The 26,410-nt window shown below is 52.3% G+C and overlaps 1 protein-coding gene across 1 annotated transcript in view; it reads left to right on the forward strand.

The window, feature by feature from the left end:
• The window catches only part of FAM222A (family with sequence similarity 222 member A), a 68,095-nt gene extending 41,999 nt beyond the window's left edge, over positions 1-26,096 (forward strand). The window contains exon 3 of the mRNA XM_051973005.1: positions 24,476-26,096. Coding sequence (XP_051828965.1) covers positions 24,476-25,851 — 1,376 coding nt within the window. The 3' untranslated portion in view covers positions 25,852-26,096. The remainder of the gene's footprint in view (positions 1-24,475) is intronic.
• The last annotated feature ends 314 nt before the right edge of the window (positions 26,097-26,410 follow it).

Genomic DNA, 26,410 nt, shown 5'->3' on the forward strand with positions numbered 1-26,410 from the left:
CAGACTTCTGCCTGTGCCTTCACTTTCAGCCCATGTGGAGCAGGCCACCTCTGGGATTAGCCTTCACCCTTGGTAAAATGAGATTAGTCTAGATAACTTCTTAGGGAGAGCAGGAGGAGCCTTGAGATGAAGGGGATCTGCCTCTTGCTGCTTTCCTGGTCTGGAGAGAGTGACTTAAAAGTGACTGTAAAATGGGGTAGGTGAGGGTGGGGTAGAGCTGGTAACTCAGATCCCAGAATTCGCTTCTCTAATATTTGGATAATTTATTTCAACATAGTTGTTTTCTTTTGTAATCTTCTGAATTTCATCTCAGGCACTGAAAAAGATGAGAAGGGGTCTGTCTCTAGGCTTCCCATAACTGCGAAAGGGAAACTTAAAGAACCCGGATTAGATAATGGCGAAGGCTGCTTTCAGCCTTTTCTCTCCCAATCTTAGCTGCTTTTATCTGTCCCCCGTTTAATCCGATATAGCCCATTGCTTGCTGGATCTGATTCTAGTCCTCCGTTGTTTCATCTGTACAATGTGCAGATATATGTATAGTAAACAGATGGTATATGTAAACAGATAAGGTATAATAACACCTCACCTGCCCAGGCAGGGCATGAGCCTCATGGTTTTTAGGTCCCTTCTGCCCTAAAATCATCGATTCTATCTGAAGTCCAGTATGAGCCACAGGAAGAAGGAAGGATGTGTTAACATTTGGAGGTGCCCGGTGTCCCACCGCGTGGCTAGTTTATTGAGGCACTGAGTTTCCCACCCACTGAACTCTGCCCACAGAGGCTGGAGGAGCAAGATTTCTGCTTTGAGCAGGAGGCTCTGCTCAGCTTAATTAAATTGTGCTGAGATCTGGGGGAAAGACAGAGCTTAGAATCATAAAAGGAGGAATCTCAGAGGGTCACATGGGCAAAGGGTCTTACCTCATAGAGCCCCAAGTAGCAGGGCTTAGTCATGCAGACAGTCAACACTTAACAAGGCCTGTTGAATGCCAGGCACTGGGGATACGAAAAGAAACCTGCCCTGCTCCCTGAGACCTTGCCATCTAATAGGGAAGGTAATAAGCAAAGCTAAATGCGGAATAAAGAGGAAATAGAATGAAGGCAGCAGAATGGAGTTATTTGGGATTTGGAGGAAGCCAGGAAGCAAATAGGAAGAGAGAGAGCATTTTGGGGAAGACAGCCAGAGAGAATGCCTGGAGCTGAGAGATAGAGGGTCCTGCCAGGAGGTCAGTGCCACTGAATCAAAGAGACATGTTGAGGAGTGTGGTGTAAGAAGTCAGGAAAGGTGGAGGGGACTGGGTGTGAAACAGAAAACTATGCTTGCTCCTGCATGTGATAGGGAGCCACCGCAGTTTATTGAGAGAAACAGGAAGAAACCTGCACTTCAGCCCTTTAGTGTTTGGAGGATGAACTAGAGTGGGGAGAGACTGAAGGCAAGGGGATCTCTCACAGACCCTCACAGCAGTGAGAGATAATAAAGGTCTGCATTATAAGGTGGGCAGAGAAGGGAGTTCATTGGAAAGATGCTGCAGAGGTGAAACTGATAAGAGATGCTACACAAGAGGTAAAACTGGTGAGAGATCCTACAGAGGTGAAACTAATGAGAGATGATGCAGAGGTGAAACTGATGAGAGGTGAAACTGGTGGGAGATGCTGCAGAGGTGAAACTGATGAGAGGTACTGTAGAGGTGAAAGTGATAAGAGATGCTGCAAAAGTGAAACTGACAAGAGATACTACAGAGGTGAAATAGATGAGAGATGCTGTAGAGGTGAAATTGAACAGAGATGCTACAGAGATGAAACAATGAGAAGTGCTATATATGTGAAATTGATGAGTGATGCTGCAGAAGTGAAACTGATGAGAGATGCTGCAGAGGTGAAAGTGATGAGAGATGCTACAGAGATGAAACTGATGAGAGATACAGCAGAGGTGAAACTGATGAGAGATGCTACAGAGATGAAACTGATGAGAGATATAGCAGAGGTGAAATCGATGAAAGATGCTACAGAAATGAAATTGATGAGATGCTACAGAGATGAAACTGGTGAGAGATTCTGCAGAGGTGAAACTGATGAGAGATGTCACAGAGATGAAACTGATGAGAGATACAGCAGAGGTGAAATCGATGAAAGATGCTACAGAAATGAAATTGATGAGATGCTACAGAGATGAAACTGATGAGAGATACTGTAGAGGTGAAAGTGATAAAAGATGCTGCAGAGGCGAAAGTGATGAGAGATACTACAGAGGTGAAACTGATAAGAGATGCTGCAGAGGTGAAATTAGTGAGAGATGCTGCAGAGATGAAACTGGTGAGAGATGTTGCAGAGGTGAAAATGATGAGAGATGCTGCAGAGGTGAAATTGGTGAGAGATGCTGCAGAGGTGAAACTGATAGCCTTGGCACCACATTGAAGCTGGGAGGGTGAGAGACAGTGAGAAGTTCAGACTCCCTCCTAGTCTGGGAACTGGGGGCACTAGAGATGGTAGTGCCTTCCCTATTACTACAGGGAAGATAAGAGAGAAAGAGGGTTTGGGGGAAAGAGAGTGAGCTGTTTTGGACATGAAGACTTTAAGATGTCTCTTGCATATTAAATTCAAGATGCCTGAAAGGCCACTGGAGATTTAAGATTGGAAGTCATCAGAGACTGAGGCAATACAAGTAGATTTGAGAATCATCTATGTAGAGATGGTCACTGAATCCATGGGAGCTTCATCAAGTGAAGTAGAATAGTGGGAGAAGAGGTGGGCCCAGGATAAAGCCCTGAGGAAGACTTATGGATAGTCTGACCTGGAGGAGGGTCCAGCTGAGAAGGCCGAGAAGGAACAGGTAGAAAGGAAGAAAACCAGAAGACAGGTCCTGAAACCCTAAAGAGAAGAGAATATTGGGGGAGAGTGCTCACCAGTGTCAAAGGTGGTGGCAGAGAAGTCAAGGAAAATGAGGTTTGAGAGAAGGCCACTGGATTTGGCAGCTAAGAAGTAACTTTGGAGAGAGCAACTTGGGTGGAATGATGAGGTCAGAAGCCAGATTATAGGGGTTAAGAAAAGTGAGAGGAGAGAAAGGCCTATAATAACAGCCTTTGGAAAAGTTTAGCTACAAAGGACGGAAGAATTCCATAAGGTGATAGTTATTGAGGATGGAAGGATCAGTGCAGGATTTTTCAGGATGGGAGGGACAGGGCACATTTGTAGGCTGAAGAGAATGAGTAGGGAGAGATTGAAATAAGTGAGAGTGGGATGACAGGAAGGCAATTTGCTGGAGGAGACAGGATGGGATGGAGTTACTTGATCAGATAGAAGGCTTAGCCTTCGAAAGGTATATAGTCACTCTTTGTGAGATGGAATAAAGGACAAAGTTAGAGCTGGGAGGGCCCTTAGAACAGGGAATGTCAGAGCTAGGAAAGGATGTCAGGGCTAGAAGGGCCTAAAAAGATTCTTCAGATCAGAAGTTCTTAATTAGAGTCCACAGGGCTCTGTGAATTTGCTAGTGAAAATCATGTCTTTCTGCCCCCTGGTTTCCTTCACAACTTCCTGAATTTTATTTGATATATTTAATTTTGTCCTTCTGAGAAAGGGTCCCCAGACTTCACCAGGCTGATGGTTACAGGAGTCCAGAATGATAAAAAGCCCTTCCCTGGCCTGCTCCATACCCCTCATTTTGCACACTCTGGAAGCTAGCCCAAGGTACCTCTGGGGATGAGCTCCCTAAAGTGCCTGAGATGGGGAAAAGGGGGGAAGAAAGGAGGGAAGTGGGGATGGAGGCAGGGATGGGAACATGAAGAGGGACAGGAAGGGGAAGAAGGGCAAGGAGGCCCTGAGATGGGAGGGGCTGAGGCAGCTGGTCCTAGAACTGCTTCCTTTGCCTGCAGAGGAGAATCAGCTGGTGGCCCACCTTGGTACACCCTTCCCCCCAGGCTGGACCCAGAGCTCTGGGCAACTTGGATTCTTCTAGACTTATTGAAAGTGACATTGACTTACCAGGTAATTAAAGAGACCAGGAAAAGAGAGGAGGGAGGAAGGGATGGAGAGATAAGCAAATTAAATAGGCGGCCTCGGGCCTTCCCACAAGTGCCCCAGCTCAGCTGGTGACCAAAACAAGCAGGCCTGGTCCGGGCTAATGAGTGAGAGAGGTCTGTTCCCCTCCAAGCAGGGGCAGCATCCCCCCCTTCACTGTAGGTTGATTCCCCTCCCTCCCCCAACGAGGCACAGGCAGGAACAGCATCCTCCCCTACTCCCCAAGTCCAGAAAGGGGGTGCCAAATGAGGACCTGGCACCTCTCAGCTCACTGTCAAACCCTGGAGGCCAACGGGGGTCGGTGCCTCATGTCCTGGCCCATCTCTCGGCAGAGGCGATACCGGTAGAAGGAACCAGAGGCCCAGCCCCAGAGCTCTACTCTAACCTTTATCCCTCCATCCATTCACCTCCCACTCTGAGCCTCACTTTCCCTTTCTGTAAAAAATGAGGAAACAAGACTCGAGGGCTTTTGAGGTTCCTTTCAGCTCTGAGTCATCAGACTACGAATCTTGCATTAGAAGGAGCCTCTGGGTTCTAGGCCATTCCCTGAAGGCTTGAGACCCGAGGGAAGTGAGCAAGGATCCCTTAGAAGGGTGTGGCCTGTGCCCTCTGCCTTTGCCTTTGAGCACCGGAGGGGGGGGGAGGGGAGGAGGACAGAGCTGGGCAGCCGGGACGGGGTCACCGCCAAGCTCCTCCCCCCCCACGCCCCCTCCCCCGAAACTCCTGTGCAGCCTGACGTCCTGGGCCTCGGCCCCCCGAGGCCCCGTACCAGGTTCTCCGGCGGGGCGGGGCCAGATCAGGCCCAGCCGGCATGGCTGGTAAATCCCATTAGCCTGCCAGGCCTTTGATTAATTCGGGGTGAATCTCACCCAAAGGTGAGGTGACTCACTCCCTGCCCGAGGGCCGCTGGCGGGGAGGGATCCGGGCGCAGCCTCCCCTCGCCCCGCCTCGTCCTTAAGTGACTCGGCGCCTCCTGGGCCCCCTCCCCCACTGCCCTGATGAACGTCTGCTTTTCCTCCAAAGCTGACCTTGGCCGGTCCTTCCCAGGTAGCTCCGAGATCCCGGGCAGACGGGAACAGGCCCGAGAAGAGCCCCACAGCGTGGGCTCTGAGCTGGGAGGTAGTAGCCGGGCCATGCCCTCCCTCCTGAATTGACACCCACAGTGGGGATCACTTGGCCAAGACTTGCCCTTGGACCCCGGCCCGGGAGTTGAGAAACTGGGGGTGCGGAGAGCGGGGGAGGAGCCCGAAGGGAGCGACGTTGTGGCTAAGAACCCAGTGTGGGAGGAGAAGGCCGGGTCCAGCTGCGGAGTTCCCATCTGCGGGGTCCTCCCCTCCCCCCATCCTCTTTCTCTTGGGAGAGCGCCTCAGCCCTGGTTCTCTGGGACAGGTGAAGGTAAAGGAGGGAGAGCTAGCCAGCTGAGGCGTTCGGCAGAGGCCCATGGTGAGCCGGGGGCTCTCCTCCCTCACGCTGCCCCCGCTAGCCCACCCCAAAGAGGCAGGAGCTCTCTCCGGCTTTCTGCCTCCTGGCGCCCCCCTCCCCGCTTCTTGGCTCCGGGAGAGTCAGGCCTTCCTGGGACACGGTCCTGTTTATTTCAGCTGTGTGGGGCTTTCTCACTAATAAATATTTGACTTTATTGTAATGCTATTGATATACAAACTTTGAGTCATCTGCTGCTAAAAATAAGGACCACTGGGGAGCTGGGCCTCCCGCTGTGAAGGCCAAACTCTGCCCCCGTGGTCTGTTTCCCAGACAGCCCAAACAGTGACAGCATCTTTGCCTGGTATCTTAGGGCGTGCCCCTCTGGGAAGGGGCGGGGTTTCCATAAAGGCTGAGCAGAAGAGAAAGGTGATAACCCCTCCCTCCTGGGAGCTCCTGCCCCCAACCCAGAAGGCGGACAGAGCCTCAGAGGTCCTAGATCTAGAACTGAGCGGTACCTGGGGCCGTAAAAAAGCCCTTTTACCGGCAAGGAAGTTGTCAAGTTTCTCGGTTGGTCATTTGTTACAATATTGGCATGACTGTGTACAATGTTGGCCATTTGTTACAATATTGGCATGACTGTGTACAATGTTGGCCATTTGTTACAATATTGGCATGACTGTGTACAATGTTGGCCATTTGTTACAATATTGGCATGACTGTGTACAATGTTGGCCATTTGTTACAATATTGCCATGACTGTGTACAATGTTGGCCATTTGTTACAATATTGCCATGACTGTGTACAATGTTGGCCATTTGTTACAATATTGCCATGACTGTGTACAATGTTCACCTGGTTCTGCTGACTTCCCCTTGTATCAGTTCCTATGAGTCTTGTCGGGTTTTTTCTGAAAACAGCCCCCTCATTGTTTCTCATAGTACAGGAGTATTCTATTACAACCCTATACCACTTTTTCAGTCATCTCCTAATTGACAAACATCCACATAATTTCCAATTCTTTGCCACCACAAAAAAAAAGCATTTTTTTTTGTACAAATAGGTCTTTTCGCCTTTTCTTTGGTCTCTTTGATATTCAGACCTAGTAGTGGTGTTTCTGGATCAAAAAAATATGCACAGTTTTAGAGCTATTTGATCGTAATTCCAAATTGTTCTTCAGACTGGTTGGACCAGTTCACAACTCCATCAGCTCTACTTAGTGTCTCAGTTTCCCCATATACCCTCCAACATTCATCATTTTTCTTTTCTGTCACATTAGCCAGTCTTATAGATGTGAGGGAACCTCAGTTATTTTCATTTGCATTTCTCCAATCAAATAGTGATTTAGAGATAGCTTTGATTTCTTCTTCTAAAAACTGCTCGTTCACATTCTTTTACCATTTGTAAGTTGGAGAATGGCTCTTATTTTTGTAAATTTAACTCGGTTTCCTATATATTTGAGAAATGAAGGCCTTTATCAGAGAAACCTATAAATCACCTGCACACACACACACATACGTACACATACACACTCAGAGTTAATTTAAATTTCCTTTTAATTTTAGATGCGTTTGGTTTTATTTGGGCAAAATCTTTTTTAATTTCACGTTATCAAAATTATCCATTATACTTCATGTGATCCTTTTAAATCTCTTATTTTGGTCATAAATTCTTCCTTTATTTATATATCTGACAGGCAAATTTTTCCAGGCCCCCCTAATTTATTTATGATATCATCCTTTATATCTAAAAATAATTTCTCCATTTTGATCTTATTTTAGTATCTGATGTGAGGTGTTGATCTATATCTAGTTTCTGCCAAATTGCTTTCTAGTTTTCCTAGCAATCTTTGTCACATAGTGAATTCTTGCCCCCAAAGCTCGGACTTTTAGGTTTATCAGACATTATATTACTGTGATCATTTACCACTGTGTATTATGTACCTAATCTATTTCACTGATCCACGACTTTATTTCTTAGCCAGTTCCAATTGTTTCCATGATTACCACTTTGTAATAGAATTTGAATTCTGGTACAACTAAGCTACTTTTCTTCACGTTATTCTTGACCTTTTGTTCTTCCAGATTTTGTTATTATTCCATTTAGATTTATAAAATAATTCTTTGGTAATTTCATTGGTATGATACTGGATAAGCAAATTAATTTAGGTTAAATTGTCATTTTATTATATAGACTCAGCCTATCCATGAGCAATTTCTTTTTCTCAAGTTGCTTAGATTTATCTTTATATGGGTGAAGTGTTTTGTAATGTGTTCATGTAGTTCCTGGGTTTGTCTTGGCTGGTAGACTCCCAAGTATTCTATATTATTTACAATCATTTCTAGTGCAATTTATCTTTTTATTTCTTTCTGCTGAGTTTTTTTTGGGGGGAGGGGTATTTGGTAATATATGCTGAGGATATGAATTTGTTTTATATGCTGCTACTTTGCTAAAGTTATTGTTTCAACTAGTTTTTAGTTGCTACTCTAGAATTTTCTAAGTGTACTGTCAAATCATCTGCCAAGTCATAGTTTTGTTTTCTCATTGCCTGTTTTAATTCCTTCTATTTCTATTTTCTTCTCTTATTACTATATCTAACATTTCTAGAACAATATTTAATAATAATGGCGATAATAAATATCCTTGTTTCACCCCTGATCTTACCGGGAAGACTTCTACTTTATCTCCATTTCAGATAATACTTGCTTTTTGTTTTAAACAGATATTACTTGTCATTTTAAGCTCCATTTATTCCAAAACTTTCTAGAGTTTTTCATAAAAATGGGTATTATATTTTGTAAAAACAATATCTTTTTTTCTGCATCTATTGAGATAATCATGATTTTTGATGGTCTTGTTATTGATTTGGTCATTTATATTTATTGTTTTTTCCTAATATTGAATTACTCCTGAATTCCTAGTGTAAATCCTAGCTGTGACGTAATAGTAATTTGTGATATAATGCAGCAGCAATCTCCTTTTTTTTGGATTTTATTTTAAAATTTTGTATTAATAATCATTAAGGAAAATCTTTTGGTTTTTTTCCCTCTGTTTTTGCTCTCCCTAGTTTTGGTGTCAAAACCACAGTTGTGTCATAAAGGGAATTTGTATAGATCTTCTTCTTTACCTGTTTTCCCAAATGGTTTCTATAGAGTGTTTGGTAGAATTCACTTGTAGCCCACAGTTCTTCATCTCTTTGACCTGAACCCTTTGGATAGTGTCTGGTGAAGCCCAGAAGAGCTTCTCTTCAGAATAATTTTTTAAAATGCATTGATAAATGAAAGTCAAGAATATTGAAATATGATTATCCAAAAAACGTTAAGTTCGAAGACCCCAGTTTAAGAACTTTTCTGTCTCCTCCTGTCCTCTCTTTCTCTCTCTTCCTGTCCTCTCCTATCATCTGTTCTTCTTTCTTTCCCTTCTTCTCCCCTCCTCTCCTTTCCTTTTCTCTCCCCTCCTCTCTTTCCCTCTAGTAGTAGAAGGGAGTATTTTAGGACAAGGAGAGATGCCCACTTTGTTTCATCCTCCCAGACTCTGCTCCTTGATTATTTGGAGATTTAGAGCTAGAAAAGATCTCTCGTTTTACAGATGCAGAGAGTCCATTCATTTTACAGCTGGGTAAACCGGGATTCAGAAAGAGAAAGTAACAAGTCCAAGATCACACAGGTGGCTAGTGTCAATGGATAGGGTGCTGCACTCAGGATCAGGAAGACCTTCAGTTTCCTCCTCTGTAAAATGGGAATAATAATAGCTCCTATTTCACAGGTGGGAAATACCTGTTCCCCTACCTCCCAGGTGAGGAGCCAGTGAGGTGACCTTTGCAAACCTTAGAGGTCCATACAAACTTGAGCTATCTTGCTCCAACTACAATAAAGCTGGAGCACTGGAATCCCATTGGACCCGACTCCCAATTCAGCCTGGAGCAGGAGGAAAGGGAACAGGCTAGAGTGAGGCCGAAGGCTCCCCCAAGTAGCCTCTTTTCTCCCGTCTTTTCCTGGCCCTGTCTCAGCCCTTCTATTGTATTGTCTGAGGGAGCCTTCCCTGTCTTCATGTAATGGCAGTAATAATAGCTGACATTTCTGGAGCGCTTTGCAGGTGACAAAGCCCTTTCAAGGAGATTATCTCATTTGATCCTGTGAGGGAGGCAGGGCAGGGATTATCCCGCCCCACTCTGTGGAGAGAGACCAAAGCTCATGGGAGACGGATTGGCTCTCCGTGCCTAGCACAGGGCCCCTGCCCGAGCAGATGCTCCACCAGTGACTGCTGAGGGGAGGGGAGGAGAGGAGAACCGAAAAGGAGGGGTTCTGGGGAAGGTAGAGGAAGAGGGGATGGTAGGGGAAGGAGAGGGAAAGCAAAGGGGAGAGAAACAGAAAGGAGAAGAGTGGAGGGGGGGGAAAGGAGAGGAGGGGAGAGAAAAGAAAAGGAGAAGAGAAAAAAAAGGAAAGGAGAGGATGGGAGAGAAATCAAAAAGAAAGGAGGGAAGAGAAAAGGAAAGGAGAGGAGGAGAGAGAAAAGGAAAGGAGAGAAGAGGAGAGAAAAGGAAAGGAGAGGAGGGGAGAGAAAAGAAAAGGAGAGGAGGGGAAAGAAAAGGGAAAGAGGAGAGGAGGAGAGGAAAAGAAAGAACAGATGGTAGGAGAAGAAAGGAGAAAGAGCAAAGTTAGGGGAGAGAAAAGGAAAGGAGAGGAGGGGAAGAGAGAGAAGCCCCTTACCTTACTCTGGGGTGGGTATATCTGTGTACCTGTGTTTAAGTCCCTCCCCATTTGTGAACCTCAGTTTACCCATATGAAAAATGAATGACTTGAGTTGGATCCGAGGTTCTCAGCCTGAGGTCGGTGAACTTGGGTTTGTTTGTTTGTTTTAATTATCTAGATAACTATGTTACAACAGAATAGGTTTTCTTGGTAATGGCTCACTTAAATCAAGAGTAGCTGAAAGCCTCCCCTTTCCTAGTCCTTTTAAGTGCTCCCACTCCTTCAGGTCAGTCCACTAGAGAAAGCTAGGGGGTTATTGCCACGGGCTATGGCTTTCCCATTTCTGTTAATAAAATACGGAAGAAACAAAACAATTTACTATTCCAATAAAATTCAAACAAATCTTTGCCTGCTGAGCAGATTCAATTATTGAGCTGTTATTGAGGGCGGCCTGAGAAATGGAAGGTAGGCCCAGGTCCCGAGTCATCCTCCTGCAAGCACCCAATAAAGGGGGAGGAAGGGAAGAGGGGGAAGGACACCAGAAAGGAGCCCGAGAGAGACAGCTTGAGGTGAGGATGGAGAGACAGAGAGACAGCCACATATGGAGACATCTGGGCATAGAGAGAGCTGGGGGGGGGGGACACAGGGAAGGGAGAACGGACAGATGAAGAGAGAGAGAGGAGGACATAGATGCCATGGGTGGATGGATGGATAGTTAGGTGGATGAATGGATGAATAGATGGATGGATGGATGTTTGGATGGATAGATAAATGGATGGATGGATGGATGGACAGATGGGAAAAAGGAGAAAAGCAGGCAGGGACAGAGGGATGGAAATACCATGAGAGAGAGCTAAGAAAGTTCAGATGAATGAAGAAGGAATCCCACACAGATGGATGAAGACAGAGAGAGGCTGGGGGGAAAGAGTTGGAGCCTGAGGACAAGATAGATGGGGAGAAATGAAGAATGAGAGACGGATAGAAAGAGAGGACAGATATTGAGAGGGAGTTGGGGGGCTTGAAGAGGACAGAGATAGATAGAAAAGGCAAAGTTCTCTGGAGAGGAGAGGGAACAGAGACCCAGACCCAGAGATCCAGAGCTAGGGATCAGGAGGAAGTAAACTCTGAGAAAGATAAACAGCTGAAGGCCATCACCACTGAGGCTTGGCCCTGGCCGGCCTGGGGACTGGATCAGCTCTTAGTGAGCCTTAGCTCACTCTTCTAAGTCACAGATTCAGATCCTGAAGGGAGCCCATGTGACCCGCGCCATCTGACAGGGAAAGAAACAGACCCAGAGGAAGCTGGGGTCCCGACCCAAGTTACAGCGCGGGGTCTGATTGGCCAGACTCCGACCACTTCCATCGTACCCCTTTGTCTCCTCGTGGGTCATGGGCCATGGGCCGTGGGGGCAGGGTTTCTCATTTCAGAACTTTAGCCAGTTAGAGGTTATCTGCAAAATTAGTGAAAAGTGACTTGGGAGAGAGGTCAGAATCATACATTATAGCCTGGCCCCACAGGCCGTACGCATGGGCTGCCCCATTACTTCTTGCTCTAGTCAGAGAGTATGGCTTCCAGAGAGATGTTCTGGTGTACCTGGCAGGGTCCCTACATACATAAAGCATAGAACAGAGACTGTGCAAGCCTGGAGGGCTCTTAGAACAGGGGATGTCAGGGCTGGGAGGGGGCTTAGAACAGGGGATGTCAGAGCTAGGAGGGGGCTTAGAACAGGGGATGTCAGGGATGAGAGGGGGCTTAGAACAGGGGATGTCAGGGCTGGGAGGGCCTTAGAACAGGGGATGTCAGGGCTGGGAGGGGGCTTAGAACAGGGGATGTCAGGGCTGGGAGGGGGCTTAGAACAGGGGATGTCAGGCCTGGGAGGGGGCTTAGAACAGGGGATGTCAGAGCTGGGAAGGGCCTTAGAACAGGAAATGTCGTGGCTGGAAGAATCATCATCAAAGGTAGAATTTGAAAGGATGCCCCCTGACTCCAGTACACATCTCCGCACTCTGCTCTCCTGTCTTGCCCATACTTGGGAGGGGTCTCCGATTTCCTCAAGTCCACCCCCTTTGTTCTCCATGCTGGGTCACTGAAATGTACCCCAGGCCCCAGGGGTTCTCCATTTCCCTGTACCCAGAACCTCCCAGCATCCCTTCCGTCAGACCTCTGCTCTTTGTGCTCCGGTTGTGCATCTGTCTGCCTGCTTCACTGTGGACAAGTGGTCTCTCCCCCGGAAGGGTAGAAGCTCCTCCAAGGCAAGCTTGTTTCCTCCTGGCTTTGTGCCTCGGGTGCCTGGCGGGGGGCCTGGCTCCCAGTCGGGGCTTAATAAGTGCTTGCTCTTGGATTCGGGCTTGGATGCAAACCCATCACTGTGTCAGCGCCTCTTGGAGCCAGGTTGGTTCTCATGGAGCCCCTGTGACAGACTCAAGACCCAAATGGGGAGAGGGATGAAATGGGCAGCTCTCCCAGGAGCCCTGTGGGTGTCAGTCACTGGTCAGGGAGGGGCTTCCTCTGGTCCGGGAGACTTCTGCCCAGTCCCAGCTCACTCCTTCACAGGGTGGAGGGAGTGACTCGCCTAAAATCTCACAGAGCTTAAGTAGCAGAGCGGGATTGGAACTCAGGCCTCCCAACAACTCCCTTGGGACCTACAGGGCCGGGTGCAGAGCATCCGAGATGGCCCTTGGAGCTAATTAGGGGCCTGCCTGGGGAGAGGCTCCCGGCTGCTCCCTGGAGACCCCTCCTATCCAGCTTCCCGGGGGTCAGCTCAGAGCCTTCCCTTTCAGAAAGGGGCCGGGGTCCCGAGAGCAGGCCCCCGGTCTGTAGTGACGGCAGCCCAGGCTCCTGGGGCCCCGGCGGGCAGGCCGTGGTGGCAGGAGCCGGCTGTAATTACTGGGAGAAAGCAGTCATTAATACAGCGCTGGGGAGCTGCTTGGCGGCTGCCAGGAGAGACGGGCTGGGAGGAAATTGGGAGGCCTGTAATTTTCCCCCCGGGGGTTCAAGCCTGTCATTCTGGCATGTGACAACACAGGGGATCGGCAGCTGGTGGGAGGGGGCTCTCTCCTCTCCCCACGGCTCCTCCCCCTCCCTCCACGGATCTCAGGGAGGGGGCTGCCTTCCCCCTCAGCTCCGGAGCAGGGCCGTGGGTGCCCCGGGCCTTCTGCTTCCCCTCGCTCTGGGCCTGTCTCAGCGTGAGGCCGTGGGCCCCGTGAGGAGCGGGCAGAGTCCCTCGGGGCAGCCAGGAAGCCCCCGTGCCAGAGAGAGGCAGCCCCCTCCCCCAGTCCTGCCCTCCTGCATCCCGCGGGCCCAGAGCACCCGGGCAGTGGCCGTCTCCCCCTCCCACAGAGCTCACCCTTTGGTGGCTTCATTAGGCATTCCTCCCATGTCACCAGCTAATTAGTGTCATGTTAATTGAGTATTCAGGATGCTGCCACCTCCAAGGGTAGGGATGTCAGGATGAAGGAGAATGCAGATGTGCATCTCGCCTCCCAGGCCCAGCCTCTGCATCCTGCCCTTCCCAGCAAGGACCCTGGCCTGGGAGGCCTGGGGATCTGCCTTCGAACCCTGTGCCCGGAGGGTCAGGATGTGATGGGGGAAGCCTGCATTCAAGCCAAAGCTCCCCCGTGTGCTCTTGGCCCAGCCCCACCCATCCGGGGCCTCCCTTTCTGTCTCTGACCTCTGAGGTCCCTTCCAAAGCCAAGCCCCAGATTTGTGGGCGTTTGGGCCGAGGCGCTTGCAGGTGGACAATAACCGCTTGCTTTCCCTCGGGTTTCCCCAGTTTCAGTAATGATCTCGGGCGCCGCAGAGGGGACAGACCCCCAGCTCTCCCTGGCCAGGGTCCTTCTTGCCACTGGTAAAACTCACGGCGCTCACACACGCACACACATCGGCAAAGGTCATTATTCCATTTTTAATCAGTTAAGAGAGCTGAGGATCAGAAAAATGAGGCGGGGACAAGATCCGAACCCAAGACTCTTTCCCACAAATCCTGTGCTTTCAGCCCTAGAGCAGGCCCCGGGTGCTCGGGAGGTGCCTCTCCCTCTCCTGTCCAGCTCCTCATGGCTTAGCCCTTCTCTCCCTCCCCGGCCCAGCCTCCGGATTACTTCTCTTTGCTCCTCTGAGGCTCTTTGTTTAGGCCTTGCAGATAGTTGCAGGCCCGAAGCCAGCAGCTTCTCCAGTGCTCGGACAGAGTGGAGATTGTCTCCCTCTCCCCAGCGGTTTGTGGGGCGGCCCACTGGCCATGGCGGGGCGGAGGTCGGAAGCCTTCCCCACCACCACCTCTCCACCCTTCTGCCACCCCCACGCAGCCCAGATTAACCCCTCCGGTGCCAAGAGGGAGCTTCTGTCTCCTTGGAAAAGAGCAACTGAGGGGGACCCTCCCTCTCCCAGAGGCCCCAGAGCAGGCAGACAGCCGGACAAGTGGGTCTCCTCAGAGCCTGGCACACAGCAGGTGCTTAATAGATGCTGGCTGATTATTCAGGGATTGGAAAAAGCGGCAGATTTTGATTGCGAAGACTTGGACTCAGTTTTAGGTCCAGTAACCTGCTGATCTTGGGGAAACCACGTGGGGGCTACGAGAAGGTTGTATGAGATGATCCCTGAGACTTCTAGCTCTACACCCTGTGGGAGGCGCCATGGTACAAGCTGTCAGAGTGAGCGGCTAAAGTTCCATTTTTATGTAGAAATAGTGAACAGAACACTGGGCTTGGAGTGAGGAAAACCCAGATTCAGATCCTGGGCAAGGCACTTAACCTCTGTTTGCCTCGGTTTCCTAATCTGTTAATAATGGCGCCTACTTCCTTGAGTAGATTTATGGATCGTTGTTTTTTTAATTTTATTAAAGCTTTTTATTTACAAAACACACGCATGGGGAATTTTTCAGCATTGACCCTTGCAAAGCTTTTTCTGTTCCAAATTATCCCCTCACCCTTTCCCTAGATGGCAGGTGGTCCAATACATGTTAAATATGTTAAAGTATATGTTAAGATTTATGCAGAACTAGTAGTTATTATCTTCAAGGCCCTGAAAGGCTAACACAAAAGAAATCCGGGAGTAGCTCAGGACTAGAAGGAACCCCAGAAGCATCCAGCCTACATTATGGGAGACCCAAAGAATCCCCTAAACAATTAACCAATCTTCCTGACATTTTTATCCAATTGCAAGGTTAAAAGTACTTTACATCATCACAATAGTCCCATTTTACAGATAGGGAAACTGAGGCTGAAAGAGCTTGCCTGGAGTCACAGTGCCAGTTAGTAGGTAGGGTAGGATTTGAACCCAAGCTCTCCTGATTCTCAGTCCAGCACTCTAAGCTATTCTGGGCACCGGGCCCCAAGGTCATCTGGGTAGCCACTGACAGGCCCAGCATTGGAAATCAGCCCTTGGGAGAGAGCCAGGAATATGGGGAGGGGGCTTGCACGGCTCCTGCCGGCTACATTAAGCCCCACTCTGAGGCTCTGGTTTTAATTGGCTTAATATACTCGTTAATAACAATGTCTATTTAAGACACCTGTAAAAAGCCCATAACACTCACTTAACGGCAGAAATGGCCGCTGACCTCGTCTCCATTCTGCCTTTGAAATTACCTCTACAAGCCTTAATGGAGCTGGGAGCAGGAGGAGGGAGCTGGAGTGGGAGGGTGTGCCCGGGCGCCCGCATGTGAGTTGTCCCGCGGGCAGCGGCTCCTGCCTGACCAGTGTAAGCTGACTAGCTTTGTTTGGGCATCTGCCCACAGGAGCCTGAGCTCTTGGAAGCCAAGGACAGTCTCCTTGTGCTCCCGGAGGCCGGGGACAGCCTCCTTGTGCTCCCGGAGGCCGGGGACAGCCTCCTTGTGCTCCCGGAGGCCGGGGACAGCCTCCTCGTGCTCCCGGAGGCCGGGGACAGCCTCCTCGTGCTCCCGGAGGCCGGGGACAGCCTCCTCGTGCTCCCGGAGGCCGGGGACAGCCTCCTCGTGCTCCCGGAGGCCGGGGACAGCCTCCTCGTGCTCCCGGAGGCCGGGGACAGCCTCCTCGTGCTCCCGGAGGCCGGGGACAGCCTCCTCGTGCTCCCGGAGGCCGGGGACAGCCTCCTTGTGCTCCTGGCTCCCATAGGCAGTGGCTCCTGCCTAACCACCATAAGCTGACCAGCTTTGTTTGGACGTCTCCCCCTCAGAGCATGAGCTACTGGAGATCGGAGACAGCCTCCTTGCGCTCCTGGCCTCCACTGGGGCGTACAAGTGGGCGCCCCTCACTTAGGAGTCTGTGTGCATCCTTGGGGTTCAGAAAGGCTCTGGGGGCCAGCCTTCCACAGTGGCGGGATCCCTCGTATCTGGCTTGTATGGAGTGTGTGTATGTCTACACCCTCCAGAGTCTCCCTGCCAAATCCTAATGTCCTGTCTTTTGAATTATGGATGATCATAGAGCTGGAACATCCTATTTTTTCATGTCTGTTTGTCCAAGCCGGGCCTGGAGGCGGAGTCCCTCAGGAGCCCCACCCACCAAGAACTCTTAGCTCTCTCCTCTCTTAGACTAAAGTGTGAGAGTGCTGGAGCATGACCCTCTGTAATGTCAGGTGGAGCCATTCAGCTCAACTCAGTGAGCATTTATTAGCACCTGCTGCACGCAGAACCCCCTGTTAGACACAAGGGGAAGTACAAAGTTGAAATCATCCACGAACAAACATCTATTATATGCTTACTGTATACCAGTTCTTGGGCTAGGTGATAGAGACAAAAATAAAATAGTTCTTGCCATCAAGGAGCTCAGTATCCAAAGAGAAAATCAATCTATACACGATAAGTAAACATGAAACATATATTAGTCATTACAAGATAATTTGCATTTTGGATTTCATTCAGTGGGGCTTACTAAGTGCTCTAGAGCCCGGCAGAAGCTGCTCTCTGCCAGGGGATTGTTGGGAAGATGGCTTCCTTCCTCAAGATCACCTCCAACAGCCCCCTCAACCTTAGGATTCTGTCCTCGTAGTCGGGGTGAAGGAGCCTCAGAATGTGTGCCCCCTGTAGAGTCCAAGAGGTCTCCCTCCCCCTAACCATTCAAACAGTCAATCAGTGATAAGCATTTATTAAGCACCAACTGTGACAGCACTGAGGACTGGCCTTGTGCTCAAAGAACTTAGTCTTTAGTGGGAGTGACATAAAGTATACAGAATGTATCCAAATGAATCTGGGATTCCGAGAGGAGAAGGGAAAGCTGGAGCATTCTGGGTGTGAGGGAGAGAGTGGAAATGGGGGCGCTCTATGTGTCTGGGGAATGGCCAGGAAGCTGACACATGGAAGAGGAGGAGGGGAGTTAGTGTTAGGAGGCTGTGAGCCGAGTTTGAATGATCCCCATTCCCCATTCCCCCAGGCAGCTCACCAGCAGGAGAGGGAAACTGAGGCAGGGGGCGCCTTCCCTCCGAGATCCCCCCGAGTGTCCCACCTCCAGCTGTCTAACTGGTGTCCCCCCCATCAGACTGTGATCTCCTTGAGGGCACTTAGCTCCCACTTCTTACTAACTTCTATAAAATTAACGCCCTGGAAGGACCCCGAACTCGGCGTGGAGTCGCCAGTCCCGATTTCTAATCTCCACTGTGTGCCGGTGAGTCACGGCAGCTCTGTAAGACTCAGTTTCTTCCCCTGTCAAGTGAGAATTCTGGATGCAAGGCTGGCTCCATAGAAAAATGATCCGATTTGGGCTTAGAGCCGAGTTCAAATCCTACCCTAGGGAGAGTTCTTAACCTCAGTTTCCCCATCTGTAAAACAAAAGGAGCCTTTTAGGAGGACCCGTTGAAAGAACAGGAAATATTTAGCCCAGAGGAGATTGGGAGCTGGTTTCAGTACGGCAAGAACCAATATCTTGTTCCAGAAGATAGGAGAGGGGACCACGGAGAGGAAATGGGAACAGAAGAGGTAAATTAGGGCTTGATATCAGGGGGAAGCCTTCCTAGCAGTCAGAGCTGTCCAACAGAGAGCCGGACTGCCTCGGGAGGTAATGAGCTCCCCGTCCCAGGAGTGTTCAAGCAGAGGCTGGTGGCCAGCTGTTCTATGTTCTGGCAGAAGCTCCTTTGGCCAGGGCATGGACTAGGAGCCGCTCGTGTCCCTCCGGTGCCTCAGTTCTGTGATGTGTATTTTCAGTGTCTGTGCAATGGGCCCATTAGGGTGATGGGGGAGGGGGCTTGAGCTCACCTGCTTGGCCTGAGCCCAGAGCAGCTTTTTCTGGAGGCTGGGGCAGGAGGAGGGGGGTTGGGACAGGGAGGAGGGAGACTGGGACGGGGAAGAGGGAGGCTCACCCCACTCATGCGGAAACGTTTGCCCGTCTTCATAAAGTACGTGTGAAATGCTTATCTGAGGTCTTTTTCCGTGCCATTACTTACTGGAATGGAGTGTGTGCAATTGCATTTGGCCCCCACAGCCAGGACTTCCCGCGGCGCAGGCCAGCTAGGGGCGGGGACGGGGCGGCCATTGGGCTTCGGTCAGGGCCCCCGCCTTTCCCCGAGGTCACCGGGCCCGGAAGGGAGGCCTGGGAGCCCAGTGAGCGTCTCCAGGACCGCAGCCACCAAGCGGGGCCCTCCTCTCCCCCAGGACCGAGCTCTAATGGAGTCGTTCTCCTCGCCATCTGGGCCTGGCTCGGGTGCTTCCCCAACAGCGATGAGCTGTCGACAAGCTGCCCTCCGGAGCTTGGGGAGGCTAAGGGGCCTAGACGCTAGACTGGGCTGGGAAGGGGAGGCTGGCCAGGAAAGGAACCCTCAACCGACTGGGAGCTGCTGGAGAGAAATGGCAAAGGCGCCGATTTCTGCTTTTTTGGCAAAAAAAAAAAAAAAAGAGAGAGAGAGAGAGAAAATGGCAAGCCCGAGGGTTAGAGCTCTCCCAGAGTGAACCGGGCCGCCTCTGGGAGCCTGAGAACTGTCTGTACAAGAGATGAGGATGCTGAGGAAGGAACCTTAGAGTCCTGGTTGCCTGCTGTTACAAAGGGGAAACCGAGGCAGGGAGCCACCGGGTGTTAGATGTGGCACTGGAAGGCGCCCTCGAGGAGGTCTGGCCATTTTACTCGGAGGTGCCACCGGGTGTTCCTCCAGGACTGAGCTGCTTGGAAGGGGACAACGCTCAGCAGCCGATGGCGTTTCCTCCAGGGACTTCCTGTGACAGAAACTTCAGTTCAGTCCTTTCCAACGCCATAAGCATTTATTAAGCACCTACTATTTGTAGGCACCTTGCCACACTCTGATGCTACAGAGGCAAAACTGAGATGGATCCCGTCCTTAGAAGGCCTCTGTTCTAGGGGAGGAGTATGGTCCACCATGTTCCCAGAGAACCCCAGGTCCCCAAGGACCAACCCCTGCCCCCCAGGCTCCCCTGCTTCTCTTAAGGTATCAGAACCTCCGATTATCAGGCCTTAGAGATCCTGTCCGGTCCAACCTTTTCTGGGTCATGGACCCCCAATCTACCGAAGCCTCTGGACCCTTTAAAAATCATATTTGTAAATACATAAAATAAAGTACCAAGGATTACAGGAGACCAATTACATTGGAATACAATTATCAAAACAGAGTCTTTTAAAACCCAAAGTCACTGCCCCCTGATCTGAAGCCATCACACTTTCTTTGTGGACCAAAAAAAACCCAAAAGAAGACTCTTCCATATTAATGATTTGGCCGGGGTGACACAGCAGAACCTGCACCGGCACCCGTCTCCAACGCCCTCTGCCCCCCGACTACCCACGTGCCCCCGGCCACACTCAGAATTCCGGGAGCGGGGAGAGGGAGGCCGAGGCCCCGCCGGCCTCCAGGGCTAAGGGAAGAGCCAGGCCACGGCCGAGGCCCGGGGGGACCCGAGGGGCCCCCCTTTTACGGACGACTCTGTGCCAGGCGTTCCCCCATTTTCCCCCCTTGAGGTTTTAAACACCTAATTTATTCCATCTATTAGATAGATTTTGTAGATTTAATCATTTTCACAGCTGGTGGCTCATTGGATGCTCAAGATAAACTCCAAATGAAACTATAATGGGAAGGACAAATGAGTTTTCACTCCAGAATGGCAGAAACTTGCTTGGGAGAGGGTTTGAGGGGCACGAAAATATATACAGATATAATTTTTTGTCTGCAGCTACTTTTGCTGACTACAGTAGGTTACTACAGTTAATTTCCCCAGTTTTGTTCATCTGTAAAATTGCATAAAAGTGACATTTTTGTGCTCATTATAGCTGCGGCTGATTTATAGCGGGTAAATGGAAAGCTTTCCTCCTTTTTCTGGGACTCTTGGAGTGGCGCTAAGCACCCATGAAATTGCTTGTATAATGTAGTTTAAATCCAATCTCAGAGAAAGATTCCCCCCTTGGCCCAAGTGACATTTCCATTCTCCACACTGACTTTATTTTAGGCCACTTAGGAAGAACTTTATCCAGGAGCCAGGGGCAGGTCGGAGCGATGACCTCCTTTTCTGGCGGAGCCGAAGACGGGCCGGGGAGCCCGGGCCCCGAGCGCCAGGCGGGCCTGAGCAAAACTGGCCCAGGGGCCATGGCTGCCTCCCTGGGGCTCGGAGGAGGAGGCCCGAAGCCAGAATGGGAACATTCGTGGAAGGGCTGTGGAGTAGAGGGGAAACCGAGGTACGGGACAAATTGGACTGTAAGGAGGGAGTCGGAACAAGCCCAGAAATGTAGTCCCGACCATCCACTTATAGGAATCCAATTCAGCCGGCGTCTGCTGAGTGTTTGGATCAGACTCTCTCTTCGTACAAAGTCTATACAGAATAAACACAAAATTGGGGTTTTTGTAGGAAAAGGACGGCCCGAACTCTGCGCATGGGGGTGAGGAGAGAGATCGTTCTGGGAAGGGGAGGGCACTTCATGGGTTGGCAAGCCCCAGAAGGTGCCCACTGGTCAGAGACGTGCAGAGTATTGCCGCTTAAGCTCGGGGGAGGCCAATAGGCTGCTGGGACTCCTCAGCCGCTGCCCCGAACCAGAGGCTCGTGAACGGGGACAGAGGGAGGCTGCTTTGGTCTGTGTACCCTCAATGGCGAGTAGTGTATGCAGTAAGTGCTTGATAAAGATTGCACTGAAAACTGCCCAATGGGAAATCGATGCCCCTGCTTGCTCGGTGCCCATTGGTGTCTGCCATCGAGGCTCCTGGCGTCAGGTCCTCCTGGGCTAGCTGAGGAGAGAGGGATGGTAAAAGAAAAGGGGCAGGTCTGGGAGCCAACTACCCCTTCTCTGCTGCATTAGGGGAGGAGATCTGTTCTAGAGGAGGGATGGAGGCCGAAGAAGGGCCAATAGCAATCCCCAAACAGAAGACCTCTGCCTGCTGGCAGGTCTAGGGAGCCATCCGATACCCCCATTTATTGAGTACCAACTGGATGCAGAAGCCAGGCCAGGAGGTATTCCCACACCGTGGGCAGGGACAGAGGACAGCCAAGAGCCCCAGTGACAGACGTCGTTTAGATGGGATGTACCACTGAGCTCTTGCTATCCTAAGCCAGTCTCAGACGCTGAAAAGCTGCCCTACGGAGTGGTGGAGGCATCTTCTCCATCTGAGAGCTCCCCTGCACCACCAGTTAAATCCAGGGTCCAGCTTCTGTCCTATTGGCTTTTACAAAGAGACATCGTGGGATAGTAAAGAGTGAATTGGACCGGGAGGGATTCAAGCAAACCCAGATTCCAACCCTCCTGTGCTTTCTGTGTGACCTCAGGCTAGTGGCTTAACCTCTCTGTGCTGTATGGAAAGGTGTCAAACGTAGTGGAGAGACTTTCCTTCATTTGGGAGTTCCCTAAACCCTCATTCCTTTTGTCAGACTGCTCCAACTCTCACATATACAGAGCAAATACACACAAAAGCGTGCACATGTATATTCATGTAGATATGTTTGTGTGTTTGTATAATTATATGTATGGGGAGAGAGAGAGAGAGAGAGAGAGAGAGAGAGAGAGAGAGAGAGAGAGAGAGGAGAGGAAGATGGAGGGAGGAAGGGAGGGAGGGAAAGGGAGACAAAAAGAAAAAGAAAGGGGAAGAAGGAAGGGAAAGAGAAAGAAAGAAAGAAAAAAGGAAGAGAGAGAGAAAAAGAAAGAAAGAAAGAAAGAAAGAAAGAAAGAAAGAAAGAAAGAAAGAAAGAAAGAAAGAAAGAAAGAAAGAAAGAAAGAAAGAAAGAAAGAAAGAAAGAAAGAAAGAAAAGAGGGAGGGAGGGAGGGAGGAAAGAAAAAAGGAAGAAGGGAAGAGAGAGAAAGGGAGACATAAAGAAAGGAGAAGGAGGGCAATAGAGACAGAGTGGTAGATTCAGACGGCACCTAAATGCTTGCCACCAGCTGGGTGACCCTGGCAAGTTGCTTAAGTGCCCCGAGCCTCGGGCAGCTGTCTAAGACCACAGGGAGGGCTCTGGTTCTGGCGGGAGCATCACTGTCCTTGACACCGTGGGGGTCACTCCCGGCCTGAGGGATGGGCAGCACAGATGGCTTGATCCCCCCTCCCAGGTGAGGGCCCCCAAGCCTCGGAGGCTCTTGGTTCTTCCTGGGGGGGCACTGGCGGGGGCTGGGGGCAGGAGAGGGCCAGGAAGGGGAGAGGGGAGTCGCGCGGGAAGGTCTCGGGGCGTCCTGCCCGTGTTGACGGCTGTTTGTTTTGGCTAACAGCTCGGACATTTAATGTGTCATGTAAATTACACTCTTCAACCCCATTACTGACAGTTCATAAATAAGGCATGGCCACCCGCTCATCCTGCTGTCAGCGGCAGAGACAGGGTGAGGGAAGAAGGCGGGCGGGCGGGCAGGCAGGGTCCCAGAGCCCTTGGGAGAAGCCAAGTGGGGCGGGGGCCGCCACCCCCCTCCAGCTCCAAGTCTAGCCCCGGGAAGGAGTCACAGCGACTCGCTGATTCCCAAGGAGGCTTCTCGGGGGACGAGCACTGGAGCCAGCCTCCTCGGCCAGCCCCGCGCCTCTGCTCCTCCGATGGCAGGGGAAGGGGGAGCCAGAGCCAGTCACGGAGCTTATGGAACCAGGGTGAGGGAGTGGGCTCACAGGGACCAACGTCAGGGAGGTGAGGGGGCATTTACTGAGCACTCTCTGGGTACCCAGTGCTTTCAGGCAGCTTCTAGTCTCCCTGGGGAGACAAGACTTGGCCAGAAAGCTCATGAGGTTCCTCAGGGCAAACACAAGCTCCTCTGCCTGGGAGATAGAGATATTTTTCTTTGTTTAGAGATATATTACTATTTTTTTAATTAACCAAAATCCATTTTTTCTTCTTGCTTTCCCCTGCCCTCCACTGTGAAAAAGAAAGAAAAAGCCTAGCCCTGATAACAAATATTCTGCCTGGCGTTTAAAACCCTCCCGGCCTGGCTCCAGCCCGCCTCTCCAGGCCGATTTCATATCCTCCCCCTCATGTCTTCTTAGGTTCCAGCAAAACTGGCCTTGTTATTGTTCCCTGACCTCCACATCTTACCTCCGGGCCTTTACGCAGACTGTACCCCCCGCCTGAAGCGCCCTCACCCCTAATCTCTGCCCTTTGGGCTCCCTGGTTCCCTTCAGCACCCACTCAGTTCCCCTCGGCCCAGTGGGGCCAGTCCTGGGCCAGGCCCCTCTGTCGTTGGACTCTGCTCCCCCAGCCACGCAACGAGTCATCTGCTCCTCAGACCTGGTACCTGGCAGAGCTGGGATTTGAACCCAGGCCCCAAGAGCCTTTCTCCTGGCCTGCCCTTGCTTCCAATTAAGAGTAATGTGTATTCACCTTTGCTGGCTTTGGGGAGAGAGGGAACAGATGATGAATGAATGAGTGAAGAAATGAGTGAATGAAAGGCGTTTGTGCAGGGCTTCCCCTGTCCCAAGCTCTGCTAATGGCTGCCGCTACAAAAGGAGGTTCCCTCCCACTCTTCTCTCTCTAATCGAGGCAGACAGATGGAAAAGAAAGTTTCCCAGCAGGGCAGGGAGTCCTCAGGGGCACCTTGGATGCCAAGGCCCGGAGGGCCTTAGGTTAAGTAAGTCTTGAAGATGGTCACTGGGGCCTGAGGGAGCCGGTGGTGAAAACAAGGACTTGTTGGTCTGCTGCAGATTTACAGGAGCTGAAGGGGCTCTAGAACTCCAGAGGGTTTAGAAGGGAATATTGGAACCTACAAGACCCAGCTTGAGGGCAGGGCAGAACACTGGCATAATACCCAGGAGGAAAGGACCCAGGTCACTATAGATCAGAAGTCCTGGGGTGGGGATTCCCCTGGTAAGATTTGGGAAACAGGAAGGGGCCCCAGCAGTCCTGGGAGAGTGGGGGCAGAACACTGGTCGTAATACCCAGGAGGAAAGGCCCCAGAGGGCCTCGGGGTCCTGTAGGTCGGCTTTCCGGGGAGGGGGCCCGTCAGCCCCGGGGAAGCCGGGCACGGGTCCCAAGCTCTAACCCGGGCCTTTGTGTCTCTGTCCCCCAGGCGAGCCGGTGAGCTCCATGCATTCCCCGCGGTACCCGAGCCCAGCCGAGTTGGACGCCTACGCCCAGAAGGTGGCCAACAGCCCCCTCAGCATCAAGATCTTCCCCACCAACATCCGCGTCCCGCAGCACAAACACCTGAGCCGCACCGTCAATGGGTACGACACGACGGGCCAGCGCTACAGCCCCTACCCGCTGCACGCCGGCGGCTACCAGGGCCTGTTGGCCATAGTCAAGGCCGCGGTGTCCTCCTCCTCCGGCTCCGGCTCGGCCCCCGCCGCCGCCGCCTCCTCCTCTTCCTCCTCCAGCAAAGGCGTGGTCAAGAGCGTGGAGGGCAAGCGGACGAAGCTGTCGCCTGCGGCTGTGCAGGTGGGCATCGCGCCCTACCCCGTGTCGAGCACTTTAGGCCCCGGCGCCGTCCCCTTGGGCTACCACGGAGGGCAGAAGGCCCTGGAGGGGCCCGTCCCGCCCCCTAACGTCACGGTGGCGGCCTCGGTCATCCCTCTGGCCGGGCGCGGGCTGGCGCTGCCGCCATCCAACCTGCCCTCCATCCAGAGCATCATCTACCAGGTCAACCAGCAGTGCCAGGCGCCGGGCTCGCAGCCGGCCTGCCAGGGGGTAGCGGGCGCTCACCCCAGCCCGGCCAAGCGCGCCGCGGCCGCCACGCCCGCGGGCTTCCCGGCCATGGCCGGCTCCACCATGGCCTACGTCAGCGCCATGTTACCCGACTGTCGCAAGGGGGCCGAGCTGGTGGTGGGGGCCACGCCGGCCATGGCCCTGGGGGGCCTCAAGCCCGCCGGCTACCCGGACGCGGGCGGGGCCGGCCTGGACTACTTAATCTGGCCGCAGAAGCCTCCGCCGCAGCAGCAGCAACTCCGGCTGTACAGCGGCGGCAGCGGCGGGGGAGGGGCGGTGAGCAAGTCCCCGGAGGTGTGCGGGGGCGGGGCCGGGCCGGGGGCGGGGGCCGCCGCCCGGCCCTACCTCCTGAGCGGGGCGGCCGCGGACAAGGTGAGCTCCTCGCCCTTGAACTGCGTGGGCATGCACGGCAACTTCTCCGTGGGGCCCTACTTTGCCCCCCCTTGGAACAGCATCCTGGTCACCCCCAACAGCGACTGTTACAACCCCGCGCCCGAGCTGGGCCCGGGCGCCCGGGAGCTGGCGGTGCACCCGACCGACGGGCTGTCGGGCCTCCCCAGCAAGACGGTCTGCAACACGTCCATCCTGAGCAGCAGCCTGCAGTCGCTGGAGTACCTCATCAACGACATCCACCCGCCCTGCATCAAGGAGCAGATGCTGGGCAAGGGCTACGAGACTGTGTCGGTGCCCCGCCTCCTGGACCACCAGCACGCCCACATTCGCCTGCCCGTCTACAGATAAGGGCCGGGGGGGCTCTGGTCCGGACCGACAGACGAGGAGGGCGGGGAAACGGGCCGGCAGCGGGGGCCCGCGGGCCGCCCTCCCGTAGGGGTCCCGCCGCGCCCCGCAGCCCCCGAGGGGCGGGGCCGAGGGCCGGAAAGCTGCTTCCGGGGCGGCCGGGAGAGCCCGAGAGGCTTTGGACTGAAGCTCCCGGGCCGGCCGGGCGGGAGGGACGGCTCGACCTCCTGAGCATCCGAAGCGGTGGGGGCGGGGAGCGGGGAGGGACCGGGGCATCGCTCAGTGCTGCCTCTGGCGGACGGGGGCGGGGGGCGCTGCCTGGAGGAGGGGCGGCCGGAGCCCCCAAAGACCAGGCGGGAGGGTCCACGACCACCAGACCCTGCCGCCCTGTCTTAGTTACCCCTCCTGCTCGCTTCCCTGTGGGCTGCTACCCAGCCCTCCCCGCTTAGGCTGGAGATGGGGCTTCCTCAAGTCCTAGATTGGATCCGTGGGAAATGGGCGGGGTGGGAGGGAGGGGAAGAGAGAGAGAAGGATGGGGGAGGGGCCAGACTGTGACAACCCT

This window comes from Antechinus flavipes, chromosome 1 (assembly GCF_016432865.1).
Source record: "Antechinus flavipes isolate AdamAnt ecotype Samford, QLD, Australia chromosome 1, AdamAnt_v2, whole genome shotgun sequence".
Taxonomy (NCBI): Eukaryota; Metazoa; Chordata; class Mammalia; order Dasyuromorphia; family Dasyuridae; genus Antechinus; species Antechinus flavipes.